The 15,008-nt window shown below is 35.9% G+C and overlaps 1 protein-coding gene across 1 annotated transcript in view; it reads left to right on the top strand.

Annotated features, from left to right (window-relative positions):
• scaf4b (SR-related CTD-associated factor 4b) overlaps positions 1-15,008 on the top strand; it is a 75,435-nt gene that overhangs the window by 19,952 nt on the left and 40,475 nt on the right. Inside the window, exons 12-16 of the mRNA XM_056473948.1 lie at positions 4,254-4,480; positions 5,257-5,357; positions 8,032-8,145; positions 12,071-12,227; positions 14,749-14,843. Coding sequence (XP_056329923.1) covers positions 4,254-4,480; positions 5,257-5,357; positions 8,032-8,145; positions 12,071-12,227; positions 14,749-14,843 — 694 coding nt within the window. The remainder of the gene's footprint in view (positions 1-4,253; positions 4,481-5,256; positions 5,358-8,031; positions 8,146-12,070; positions 12,228-14,748; positions 14,844-15,008) is intronic.

The raw sequence follows: 15,008 nt of genomic DNA, 5'->3' as shown, positions 1-15,008 counted from the left end.
CAGATCTTGTCCTTGTGAAAAAGAAAGTAAAAGACAGCACTGCATAACAAATAAAAAAACAAAGCAAAAGTAAAAATGTCAACATAGAACAATCTCCTTTCAGATACACCTTTATAAGAAAAAGCCAATATTCATCTGCGAGAAATTTACCAGTTCTAGACAGATTTAGAACAAAGTCTAATGGTAATGCAATGCAAAATGCATTATGACAAAATATTATGACAACTTGTTCAGCCATATTGCATGTAAAGACTTTTGCCATGAACAAACGATTAAATGTTGTGGGGGGTGAGACTATTTAACGGAGACCAAAATAATATATTTTGATCAACATGACATAAAGAATTGATAATGTAGGAAACATCAGAGAATTGCACATAATCATTTGCATGCATGTACAAAAGCATTTGCAACTTGTTCAAAGGGATGAAAAACTGCTTTTCTGATGTGCACAAGTGACTCGATGTGAAGATTGAACAGGGAGTTTTGTGAATTTCAATTCTAATCTGAGAAATGGACCAAAGCGACTGAGAAAAACTGTATAACAGTAGCACTTAAACTAAATGAACACATATAAAAGGGTCAAAATGTGTCAATATTTATTCCCAAATGGTCGCTGGTTTTTCTAAAGCGGGCAACTGTTTGGTCGGCTGCATTCAATGTATCTTGTTTTGTGTTCAGCAAAAGAAAGAAATAAATACAAATTTGTGACATCAAGTGAGCAAATACTGATGGAATTGGTGAATTATCCCATAAAGACAAGCGACAAGGCTTTAAAACGCATGCAACTAGCATACTTTTCTCATTATGACTAAGTGCAGTGTCCCATGACTGTAACTCTACCACTGAATTAATATTTAATGTGAATGTATGCCATTTTGTAAAGTAGGCCTTTATTTAGATTTTTTTTATTATTATGAATTTTCAAATAGTACAAACAACAAAGACAATCAGACAAACAAACCATCCCCAAGCGCTGCAAATTAAATGAATTTACCCATGTAATGTATTATAATAAATTCTTATTTTTTTTTAAATAATCAAAACAAAAGAAGCCAGAACTCTCTTAAATTTCAAAGAATTGTAGAGGTTCCCAAAGTCTACTGAATTTGTCCTGTTTGTGGTTGAGGTCATAGGTTAATTTTTCCAAAGGAAGAAAGACTGACAACTGAGAAATCCACATGGAAATAGTTGGAATTTGAGAAGTAGACCATTTTATAATATACAGTTCTCAGCCAGAAATGTAAGAGTTGTAAACAGAGGTCTGAGCTCGAAGTCAAAAAGGTCTTCAGGAATGTCATTCAACAAAAAAAGTGAGGGAGAAAAATAAAGCGTTTTCCAAATATCTCCTGGCTTGCAGAATGAACCCTACTCCAAAATGGTTGGATGTGAACACAAGACCAAAATACATGAAAAAATGTGATGTAAGCCTGTATTGAGAAAGAGGCATTAGAATTGCAACGAATATAATGAACAATAGCTTCTTAATTATTTTTTAATTCTTTTAAAGCTCTAATTATTTTTATTTGCATTTTGAGATTTTGCATTAAAAATCTTGATGGAAATGCAAAGAGGGTATTCGATTAAACGAATCATTAAACAGGGTTTCTGTCCAAAATTTTAAAAGTCTTAAGCCTTAAAAAGTCTTAAATTCGCAGTTCTAGGACTTAAATATATTTGCACAGGTCTTATTTTTCCGATGTCCATGTAACGCTACATCTAATGCTCATTTATATTTGTTTTTGTTGTTGCTTGGTTTTCGTGTTGTTGTAGTTCTTTATTTCACTAGTCCAAATGTAATTTGCGGTATTACAACTACAAATGAGACCAGCATGCAATAGCCAGTCAGCTTTCTGTTATTGAACTCAGTGCATGCGGCGAATGTGACGCCATCGATGTGTTTGCGGAGGTTCGCTTTCGGTAAGCACGACATGATTTTGGCTGGCGGAGTGAACAGATTTCAGGTAAACAGTTCGCGCGGCGCCACCTTTGATTTGAATTGAATATGTAACGCTTTGAAGAGATTTTGTCTGAAACAGGTACGCCTGTACACACATTTTAATGATCGGTCCATGCGGGATCATCATAACCAGATGACCAATAATTATTGCCTAGAAATTGCAACAGCCGTGGGAAAGGAGGAACGTTTTTGGAAAAGTTTAGAAAAACCTGAGGGATAAGCTTGTTAAAACAAACAAACAAAAAAAAAGATGCCATGGCAAAAGTGGAGACCCATGTGGTTTTAATATTACAGAATATGTTTTCCACCATTTATAGGTTTTACACTGATGTGTATAGTACAGTTTTGCAGTTAAAACAATGCAACAGCTACAAACTAAAATAAAGTATCAAATTATGTCTTTGATAACTGGAAAAGAATATTTGAACCTATTTGTTTACAGTATACTGATGCCCTGTTTTTCTAGGCTTTATGGGTGATAATGGTCAGGAATATTGGACCATTATTGCCTTTTTAGTTTATAAGAGCCTACTCACACTATGCTATCCGAACCGTGCCCAGGCCCGTTTCCCGGATCGTTTGAGAAGTGTGAGTGCTCTGAATCAGGCTCAGGCACTGTTCACTTGGCCGGCCCTGGCCCGGTTGGAAGAGGTGTGCCAGAGCGCGATTCACTTGGGCTTTGGCACGGTATGCTTGTGTGTGAGTGCAAAACGTGCCTGAGCCCGAAACTGAAAGCAAGACGTGACTTTTAAGGAACTGTTTCGTATGGATTTATTAACCATTCTTTCTGTTCAATGAACGCAAACTGTCGTAGATTATTAAAGACGAAAACCCCTCACTACACAAAAGCTGCGCACCTTCAGCAAACCTCCTAACTCCTGCAGGACGATGACTTTATGATTGTTTATGAGTGTCAAAAGTGGCTGGTGTTCGGCGAAATATTTGATTGCATGTCACTGCATATCAAACCACTAAAACAATATTACTAAGGAAATCTCCACCACTGTGCTGAGCGAGAGCGCTTACTGAACAGCGCATCATCGATGATGTTAGCGTGCCCGGGCCCGGATGTAATGCGAGTGTGGGCCGTCAGGGGAGACTGGAGGGGAGACAAGCGTGCTTTGGCCCGGTTCAAGGCAGCTGTACATAGTGCGAGTACGCCCTAAGAAGAGGACAGAAACTAGCCAGACAATAATGTGTGAATTGTTGAGTGGGCAAAATAAATTAAAAATCACTATTTTTAGTAAGTTTTTTTTTTTGCCATAATAAAAATATAATTGTAGAGCAACCCATTTTCTCTTGTCGTTGATATTTTGGTAGGTAGAACTGTCCGAGATATGAACAAAAGCAAGTGATGCATCAAAGTTTGATTTAAAAAATCATGAAATGTTATAAAACTTTATAATCGTTATAATAAATTATAAAAATAATAAAAAAATATTAGTTTAAAAATCTTGAATGATATTAATGTTATGACGTACTTTCTATTTCTCTGTTTATTCTTTTGACTATGGTGGGTTTCTTTTTACTGCCCCTTGTCGTTTTAATGATAATCACAACGGCAAACGCAGCAAGTATAAAAGCCTTGTCCGTTTCATGAGGTGTGTGCGCAGTCAGCGGAGGTGTGCGATGTCTCGCCAGGCGAAAGTATAAATCAATTAAGATGTTTGTTTGTTTTATCTGTAGTTCAATGGTGCATCTAACCTGTCTTTAGTAATGTTAAATTTAAATGATTTTATTTTACCACAAATTTTGTGATCTTGCATTTTCTCTCGCGTGTTTTTGATATTGTGATATAGGTCTTAAATTTAATACTAAATGGTCTTAAAAAGTCTTAAATTTGACATCATGATATCTGCAGAAACCCTGATTAAAAACATGCACACAATTGAGTAGGATAAATTTCCTCTCAGAAGAAAAAATGTACATAAACCTGACAAAAGGACTGACAAAATTATAATGAATCTAAATTGTTGTTAAATCTAAATCTAAAGTCTATCATCACAGTGGTGGAGTATTATTATTATTATTATTATTATTATTACCTCCAGAACTGTCTTGAGCGTGTGTCTCATGCCTCCAAAAGCCACCGTGCGTTCATTGTGTTTTATCGTTTGAGGCGTAAACCATTTATTTTATTCGAATACAAGCTCACAGTGGCTTCTTTTCATTTATTCGCACATGTTTTATGCAATATTCCAGACATTTTAATTGATCAGAAATCATCATATCACACTCCCCTACTTAAATAAAAGCTTAATTTGGCTTAAATTCGAGTGCTGTGTCTCTCCAGGTCTCCACATAGACAATCGTCATCATCATCACGCTCCCGAAGATCCCGGTCTGGTTCACGTTCCCACCGAGAGCGCTCCAGGTATCATCGCACACGCTCTCGATCCAGAGAACGCAGAGGACGCTCCCCACGACCCCGATCTGAGGAAAGGAGAGAGCGGGACAAAGAACGAGAGCGGGAACGGAGACAGAAAGCAGAGCCATCTGTCAAAAAGGAAACTCTCAGTGGTGAGAATACAAATGGATTTTATAGTAGTTAAATGATGATGTGATCATATGCAACATACTTAATTTATTCTCTTAGTTAAGGAGAAATCCCCACTTAAGTAGACCTATTATACATAATATAAATGTGCTTTATGCAATGACAAAGTTATATAAAGCTTGATCAGAATCTGTACTCGTTATTGGCTGATCACCATGACAAGAAATCAGTACTCTGTATCAGCTCTAAAAATTCTGATCGGAGCATGTCTAGTTTTCTCCCTAGCAATGAAATAGCGATTCCTGGTTCTGCTGTACCTTCAGTGTCAGTAAAAGACTGTCCCAGCAAACTCCTAAAGCAGTGAATTGTACACAGTTGTCTGCTTTTTTAAGTAGTTAGAGCATTTTAATTACTTGTAGTCGCCTCCCTCGCCATAGTATTTTATCAAAGTGCATATGAGATAAATGACGTCAGTACGCAATAGCCGGTTATTATTTATTACTGAACTGGTGCCGAATTGTACACATCTGCATTGCGGTGCATTGAAGAAACAATTCATTTGAACACCCCTTGGATGTTGCTTTATAAGCGATTTGTTTTTCAAATGTTTCTTGGGTTGTGGGATGACCAGTAGCCTTTGATGTGGAGGATGCTTTTCTCCTGAAGATACTCTGGCCTCAGTAAACCTTAAAACTGGTTATCATCCCATGCCTAAACCTAGATGTCTAGTACGGATCATAAATGTTTGTGTTGTAGTTTTGATATGTTGTTCAGGAGTGTTTTGGTTTGTTTGTTGTAGTGTGCACTACAACATTATGGATTGGACAGCTGGACAAAAAGACTCAACGGCAGGATATCACAAGTCTGATGGAGGAGTTTGGACAGATTGAATCCATCAATGTATGTACATATCAATGAATTGATCATCAAATCATAAATGGAACGCTCTTATTCAGCAAGAACACATTTAATTGATCACAGTTACAATAAATTTATAATATCATATATATATATATATAGGACCATTTCAGTGTGGTCATGCCATTGCACCATGAACATTTCCTTCCTTATTATCAAACTATTTCATAACTGTAACGAGGCAATTCAATCATACCTTAATGTTAAAACAGCTATCATAACATTATTAATATGTGTCTCTTTTTGGGTTCTCGAAAGCTATTGAAATTAAACATGTAAAAGAGGAGATGTGTTGGACCATTGTTTTTGTTTACATCCCTCAATATTGTCTTTACATTTATTATAATGCATGAAATTTCTTTAATTCTGTTCGTTTTGAGCTTTCTGCAATGCAAATGTCTTGAGGATAATAATAATAAAAATAATAATAACAATGAAGCTTTTTTAGCAACCAAATGGGCTTACAATAATTTCTGAACAATTATGTGATAATGGGGCTAAATATTCAGCTTTGCATTGCAAGAATGAATTAAATTTGACAATAAATTCAGATAGAAAACAATTATTTCAAAATAAAATACAGTTTCACATTAATACAGACATAACTGACGGTGCCGCTGGGTCTTAAAGTTTTAAAATGTCTTAAATTTTAAAACACAAAATTTTAAGTTCTTAAATTCACTGAAATATTGTGTCGTAGGTCTAAAATCATTTTAAACGGGTCTTATTTTGGCCATGTCCAATTAAAGTTACTTAATCGGAACTCCATCCAGTGACCAACAATACATCTCAATATAACCTTTTTGTAAAAAATAAATTGTGTACATAAAGTGATACAATTCATATCAGCTGTTAGACATTTTTGTGACCTAATCAGGGAATTCCTCATGATAATACCGGGCCATTAGAAAAATTCTTTAACCCTGAATAAGTAAAAAATGCCATTCTTAATGGTCTTAAAAGGGTCTTAAAGTCTTAAATTCACTGAAATATTGTGTTGTTAGTCTAAAATCATTTTAAACAGGTCTTAATTTGGTTATGTCCAATTAAAGCTATCTGAATCGACATCCTTCCAATGACTAACAATACATCTCAATATAACCTTTTTTTTTAATAAATAAAAGTTTTTTATTGCAAAGTGATAGATCACATCAGCTGTTAGACATTTTTACAGCAAAATCCACAAATTAAAGGACCAAATCAGGGAAAGAACGCTAAAAACAACTCCTCATGATAATATCGGGCCATTAGTAAAAGTCTTTAACTCTCCAAAAATCTAAAATTTAATTCTTAATGGTCTTAAAAGGATCTTAAAGTCTTAAATTCACTGAAATATTGTGTTGTAGGTCTTAAATCATTTTAAACAGGTCTTAATTTTGCTATGTCCAAGTAAAACTACCTGTCTGAACTGTACTGAACTGAAATTGCAAAGTGATACAATTCACATCAGCTGGTAGACATTTTTACAGCAAAACCTCAAATTAAGTGACCTAATCAGAAAACTCAAAACAATAACATGATTTCTCATGATAATACCGGGCCATTAGAAAAAGTCTTTAACCTTGTATAAGTCTAAAATTTCATTCTTAACGGTCTTAAAAGGGTCTTAAAGTCTTAAGTTTGACTTGAAACCTGAAGAAACCCTGTAACTGTATGACACTGCGTTTAAAATTATGATATTTTTTAAAACTTATGTTTTGAACTGGAGCTTATACAGCATTTACACAGTGGCATGATGAGTTGCTTTTTAAGGCATCAATAGCATGTTACCAAGGCAACAGTTGCTAAGTTTAAAACGATCATATACTGTTATATGTAATTATATAATGTTTTGGCTATTTAGAGGTGGCCATACCACAATGAAAAGTGTTATTGTATATAATACTTCAATACAGCCATATCACCCTGCAGCCCAAGACCGGTTACTCACTGAAGCTAAGCAGGGCTGCGCCTGGTCAGTACCTGGATGGGAGACCACATGGGGAAACTAGGTTGCTGAAGTGGTGTTAGAGAGGCGAGCAGGGGGCGCTCAACCTTTTGTCTGTGTGAGTCCTAATGGCCAAGTAAAGTGAAGGGGACACTATGCTATTAGTGAGCACCGTCTTTCGGATGAGACATTAAACCAAGGTCCTGACTCTGTGGTCATTAAATTTCTCGTAAAAGAGTAGGGGTGTAATCGTGGCATCCTGGTCAAAATTCCCTCCATTGGCCCTTCACCACGATCATGGCCTTCCAATCATTCCCATCCACCGAATTAGTTCCCATCCACCGAATCACCTATAGCTGGTGTGTGATGAGTGCACTGGCACATTTTTCCTGCGGCTGCCGTTGCATCATCCAAGTGGATGCTGCACACTGGTGGTGGTGTGGAATGACCCCCCTTATGATTGTGAAGCGGTTTTTGTGTATGGCCATACACAGCAAATGCACTATATAAATGCACACACTTTACATTACATTACATTGTCTTTTATGAGATTTTGAGAATGTTGTCTTTGCACTCACTTCATTTCAGAACCAAGTCTGTATGTAAATAGTGTTGATGACTTTTATTTTGTTGAGACAATTTGCCTTATGAGAAATACAAAATGAATTGCATATTTCAGTATAATATTTGCTGTTTAATTTAAGTTTGAACTTTATTTATTCTGTGTAGATGATTCCTCCTCGAGGTTGTGCCTATGTGGCCATGGTGCACAGACAAGATGCACAGACGGCCCTGAACAAACTCAGCAAAACATCTGTTAAAGTCAACCAGAAAACCATTAAGGTAAAGTGTCCAGCCTTTTCTTACTGTTGGCAGTGCTTAATAAAAGTAAGGTTCTATGATTGCCTTGATGCAGAAAATCTGGACAGAATCACTGAATCCCATTATAATATTGATTTTAACTGTATTAACCTTATTCTACGATGTGGACGGGCGCTCGTTTTTTTGCAATTGTTTTAGTACTTCTGATTCAGTTGCCTATGGGAGAAATGACTAACCTTGGGAATAGACGTCAGAAAATGGTCAAACTACTTGTTCTGCAAACAATGGTGTTCATGACTATACATAAAAAAGAATAACACAATAAGAAAATATGAGTTTGTAATATCAAGCAGCATAATGAGCTGTTTTATCGTCTAAAAATCAGAGGAAGTGAATGAGCCAAAAAGATCCCAATGGCTGCACCCACTTATGCATAAATAAGATCAATAATGTGAAATTACATGGAATTTGAAAGTTTAATCAATTAAAAGTCAATTTATTTGGACTAGTCATGCACTTGTTATTGCTTTGTTTGATAAATCTCTTGTACACACAGAAACTTAAATATCTTTGCAACACCGACAAACAGTAAAGTTGGTTTTGGTTTGATTTGAAACATTTTTCAAACAATAATAAAAATAATAATAATAATAATGCAGTATTCAATGTGCCTTATGTTGCACATATGATTTAGCATAGGGGTTCCCAAACTTTTCAGCCTGCGACCCCCAAAATAAAAATGCCAGTGACTCGCAACCCCCCCAAAAAAATCACTTTTTCCGAGGGACTCTGGCATGAATAGGCAGAGTGGTCTGTGTCATTATAATGGCGTCGACAAATAAAAAAGGTGGTAAAAAAAGGTGCGCAACTAACAGGAACCAACCAACAGTATCTGATGTTTTAACTAAAATTACTAAGTACAAGCAAGAAAGTGAAAGATTGAAGCAGTGTACTGACGCTGTGACATGTTACCTGATAGATTCAAAAGACCGTCGTTAGATTAATCGCAAGATTAATGAAATATCACGTTTAACAACTATAGTGAGGTACATGCTTGATAAACTGTCTGATGTGCACTGCTCTCTGGGCTTTTGTACTCAAAGCAGCCGCTAACTACTGGAGCTCAGCTGTTCACATGCGCTGCAGCACACGACAGAGTGTGTGTGTGTGTGTGTGTGTGGTCACATGATGTGGGTTTTCAGCGAGATAGTGTGGAAGGAGGGCTTTTCAGAAATGCTAGATGAAACACCAGTGTGGACGTGGATCATTTTTGTTCTGTAATGCCATTTTAAAAGTAAGATGTGTTAGTGTAAACAGGGCCTAAAGGCCCGTGCACACCAGGATGCATTTTGCTTGCGTTTTCCGTGAACGTTTAACGTTCAACTTGCTGTCTTCTTCTGTGTTACAAGCGGGTGTCAGAGTTGTGTAGCACCATCTAACATCAAGGAGTGATTTTGCATACTCTTCTGCTCGACGCCAGTGAAAATCGCTTGGGTTTGTATCCGGAAAAACGCCACAAACCGCTGACGATAAACTCAAACGAAAAGCGTCCCGGTTTGTACGAGCCATAAGTGTGTTTTTCCCGAGCGGGTTGCTGCTGAGACCGGGGGCGGGGCAGAGGATCGCGATGCCGGCTCAGCATTGTGATGTCTATCGTTATCGGCGATGAACGATGGCATTGTCTATCGACCCAACCCTACTTGGCATTGCCAGAATGAATAAAATCTGAAAATATTTTCAGATAGAAAATAAATTTATAATGTTATAATATTTCACAGTAATACTCTTTTTACTGTAATTTTGATTTTAAGCTTTTTTAAAAACCTTTTTTACCCTTCAAAACTTTTGAACAGTGGTTTTTACTGCATTTGTACAGTAGCATGGGGATTTGCATGGTTAAGATATCCAAAACATGTTCCCATGGCCACAGCTGTTGCCACATAGAAACATAATTACCTGTTTTTGCTAACAATAAGTCAGCATGACTTGTAGAGGTGGCAGTAGCAGAATGAAAGGGGATGTTGTTTATGCCTAAAATGAATTCTAATATAAAATTAATTAAATAATTAAAATTCAGATGAGTTTTTTAAACAAAAAAAACGAAAGTGCCTTGAGCTGCATATTAAATCTGCACAATATATCATTTCAGCATCGATAGCGCAATCTGTGTGTCTGCAGTAGTCACATCGCAGGATATGCAATGTTGAGTCAGGATTATAGTTGATCAACAATTGAGAATACATGAGATTTTCGGAGTCATTGCAAAGTATAACCATAACAGAGTGAGACTTTATCAATTGTATGTGCTTTAAAGGCATTTCAGGAGAGTTTAAAGCATTTGGGCACGATAAAGTACAACATTTGTAACTCTAATGAAGAATGATTTTACTGAATTATTAATACAATGAAGACTATACAGCAGAGGTCTCAAAGTCAAATTGGCAGGGGGCCATATCAGTGACTGACTAATTCATAGGAGGGCCGTTCTAACATTCTAACACAAAAAAAAAAATGGAAACCTGATGTAGTTGATGCACTCAGACATTTTCCCCAGAGTATCAAAGCTCCTTTTTGTTTCTTGTTGTACATATTGAAGGGGTAGTTTAAATTGCTATGAAAATACTACAATTTAATAATAGGTGTAATAATAATTATTATGTCCCAATCAACTGCTGCTTAACCAAAAGTTTAACAGATAGCGTAAGACAGCAGAATGCAGATTGGGTAACTTTGACTTTACTAGCAATTGTTCTTCTCAATACCTTCTTTTTTTTGTCAATCTATAACAGAGATAACATAACAAAATATGTATGTATTCACATTTACTTTAACAGCAGTAAATTTTACTAATGCACATTTTTGACACAAATCTTAATATGCATATGAGGAAAGAATATTAATGAGACCATTTGAATCGAATATTAGCGACATTATCATATTTACACCACAAATAGAACATGTAAGCCATGAAGAGAGGTGTTTGTACAACACAATACCGGGGATTTATAATCAAATGACCCATGAATATTTACACAAATATATCTTTAGTAAAAATAGAGCACTTACGGTCATATATCAACGTTTTAATCAGCCACAGAAATGATCTGCATGTGGACTACTCTCGATACTGAGAAACTGAAAGTAACCCAAATATATAGTACAGTACTTTCAATGTCCAGCAGGTGGGGGGTCAAAACCACAAGTGTATATGCGACTGCACAATGATAGTGATTTAAAAATGTGTGTTTTTTTGGGCAGAATATTTTTGACGTTAGTTGCGGGCCGGAGAGAGGATGAGGGGGGCAATTTGGGACCCCTGCTATACAGTGTTACATTTCTTTATCTATTTGACTCTCTGTTAAACCACAAAGTACTTTTTTTATTTAATTTTATTTTTGCTCTATTGCAAAATTTGTCATGCATGATTCTCACCCTTACAATATTACCCCCTTATATATACAATAGACACCCTTATATTATATATATATATATATATATATATATATATATATATATATATATATATATATATATATATATATATATATATATATATATATATATATATAGTGCAGCAAAATAAGATATCGCAATGTCAGATTTTTCCAATATCATGTAGTCCTACTGCATATGTGATCATTTAGCAAAGAGTATACTCCTATAATACAATGTTAGTATGATTTCCTGTATAGCTGTGCTAGTATTTCACTCTCTGCACTTTTTGTCTTACATAATTTATTAGATTATTGGGTAAGTTTATTGATTGTCTTAATTCTATTTGAGCACGCTTTCTAGAAACCAATCCATTCAGCAGTCATAATGTGTAGTGTTTGTTGTTGGATTACTTGCGTTATTTTATTGGTTAGATCTTGTGTTTGCATGCATGTTAGCACTTAGTTTTGTTTTGAATGTGTTGGCAGTTGTTTGATTTGTTGTCCTTGATCAGATTGCATGGGCCATGAATAAAGGCATAAAGTCGGAGCACAAGAAGTTCTGGGATGTGGAGCGGGGCATCACTTTCATCCCCTGGGGAAAAGTCAAACCTAATGACATTCAGAGTCTTCAAGAAGGAGGCTTGCTTGATCCTGAAACACTCAAACCAGGTGAACATCAACATATGGCCGTTCTTTACACCTACAGGTAGACAAAATGACCAAAAAATGTGTTTCTGTTAAAGTAAGTTATGCTAACATGTAAGAAATATTTCAGAAATGTAATAATCAGCTGTAGAGTTTAAACTAGGGCTGGGCGATTAATCAATATTAAATTGCTGTACCTGCTGTGATGTGAGGGATCATACCTGCTATGGTCTTGCTCTTCTTGTTAAGGAAGCACCGTTGTGTCATAAGCAGTAAATCTAGTAAAAGCAGGATTCCCACATTTCTTGAAAGTACTTGAATTTCAGACATATGGATTCAAGACCTGGAAGGTACTTAAAAACAATGCTGGAATTAAATTATAAATTAAATTTATGGTGTTATTTCAATAGTTGTACTATGCTGATGTCAAAAAAAGAACAAAAAAGAGAAATTCTTAATTTATAAATCTTGTCAAATGCACATTTTATCATTATTTCAGAAGCCACAATTAAATATTACCAGTATTGAATTCAACAAATTTTATTAAAGGTTAAATTTGTCTAATTTCTTTTAAATGACACCCTCAAAACATCAATTATTACTGTGGTATTTGAATGTAAATATTTCAATGATTGTAAGTGAAATGTTAAGTACAGTAAGGACTTTCATGGCACTCTGTGTTGGCATTGTGAATTACAACAATGCTTGATTTGAAATTAATGGTGCTTTAAGAAGTTATTAAAAGTCCTTTAATCTGCTGTTTATGGAATAGTGGGAACCCTTTAAAGGTGTTTTGCGAAACTCCAAGCATGAAGATATAAACCATTTTGAGTGATGTAAACAAAAACAATGGTCCCAACATATTTCCTGTTTTATATTTTTTATTTCTATAGCTTCTGAGAATCCGAGAAAGAGCCGCATACTGATAAATAATGTTACGGTTGCTGTTTTAAAATTAAGTCATGATTGAATTGCCTCGTTACAGTTTTTAATAGTTTGATAACAAGCAGGAAATGTTCATGGGCCTATGACATAACTGTGTATGATAGTTGCGGATGCGCTGTTTATTTAAAAAAAAAACTGTTTGGGGCTGTTAAAAAAAGTTATCAGGTGAAACTAGCATTTTTGATTTTAGTCTGAATGAGGAAAAGGGCTGAACATATGAGCCAAAATAGGCTACTGCACTGCAGTATTCAGCTTGCTGGTTTCACTCTCCCTCCAGCTATATGTGAATCCGCTTTCACACTGGACGTGGAAAGCATTGCGCTATGAAATCCATTCATTTTAATGGTTTGTGACCTGAAAGAGAGCAAATTGTCAAACAGTGGAGTGTACCATGAACCAGCTTGCATGCCTACAGTGATACAATTTTTTAAAAATAGCTCAATATTCTGCTCAGGGAATATACCGCCCATGTAACTCGTATACATATCTATGCATGAACTGCATATGCTTGCCTGAAAAGCAAAGTCTGCTCAAATAACACACCTACTGGACATTTCTTTGTAGTTTACTTGTTCCTGCTGCAGAAAAATGATGCCTCTTGATGTTATTGGCTTGTGTTTTTCAAAATCTGTGAAATTTAAGTTAAGTTTAAAAAAAAAAAAGTTACTTTGTTGTTTACTAAAATAAGTAACTATTTCAAAGCATTTAGGGTTTGGAAGTGCACCCAGAATTTTAATTTGCATATATTGGTTTAAGACATACCTGACTGTTAAGAGAATACTGAATACACTGCGCATTTTGACACACTCCATTTTCTCAATAACCAAGCAGTACTGCATTCTAGTGTTGTCACGATACTGGAACTCAATATCAATAGATACAGAAATTTTAGAAACATAAATTTTCTGCTAACATTTAAGCACTATTGAGCGCGTACTTAAACAGCGTTGATTTGCCATTGTGTTCAAATGCTCAACAGAAATGACTTTGACGTATTTGGTGTGCAAATATATGACCAGAATTCAGTAGTGTTGTCACGATACTGGAATTCGATACCAATCGATGCTGAAATTGTGTTTATGTGCTCAACAGAAATGACTGTGATTGGTCGTGAAAGTCATCAGTTCACCGAACTGTCCGCTGTTTACTAAGTGTAACCACAGCTACAGGGTCACTGGAGCCTTTTACAGTCGTTTCATCAGCAGATCGCTCAAATGTCAGCTTATAAACAGACCAGCTGATCTTTGAGGCTTTAAAACACTCAAGTGTCCCTGCATCTGTGGTTGCACGCAGTCAACAGAAGTGAGTTCAATGAACTGATGACCTTCATGGCCAAGCACAGTCATTTCTGTTGAGCTTGTGAACACAATTTCAGAATCGATTGGTACCGAATTCCAGTATCGTGACAACGCTACTGTATACTGCTCATATATTTGCACACCAAATATGTCAAAGCAAAAGCTCTAGTAATGCACTTTAAAAAAAATGTATGTATATTGTCATAGTCTTATTTCTATCTATAACTTTTAATTCAGTGTTGTCTAATTCAGGGTTTGTAATTTGCAATAGTTTTAATAGTATGTTTCATTGTGATCTTTAGAGTGGAAAGCTGCTTTGGCCAAAAAGTCTGTGCCAGGATCAGAAGGACCTGAAGGAAATCAAGAAGACGGAGCTGCGCTACCAATGGTATCACAGGTAAAATGTGAGGGGTTTCCTACAGAACCCCTCAAGGTTGTTCAGTGTCTTGTTCAACTTTTCTACTCTCGTTTTTTCTACTCTTTGTCATATGGGAGGCAAACAGTGTTTCTGTGTTCTTTGCTTTGCACTGACGGTTTACTGGTGCGCGGTTGCCATCATTTC

This window comes from Danio aesculapii, chromosome 15 (genome assembly GCF_903798145.1).
Source record: "Danio aesculapii chromosome 15, fDanAes4.1, whole genome shotgun sequence".
In the NCBI taxonomy this organism is placed as follows: domain Eukaryota; kingdom Metazoa; phylum Chordata; class Actinopteri; order Cypriniformes; family Danionidae; genus Danio; species Danio aesculapii.
The sequence above is the reverse complement of the archived record's forward strand: the minus strand, read 5'-3'. Positions and strand labels throughout refer to the sequence as shown.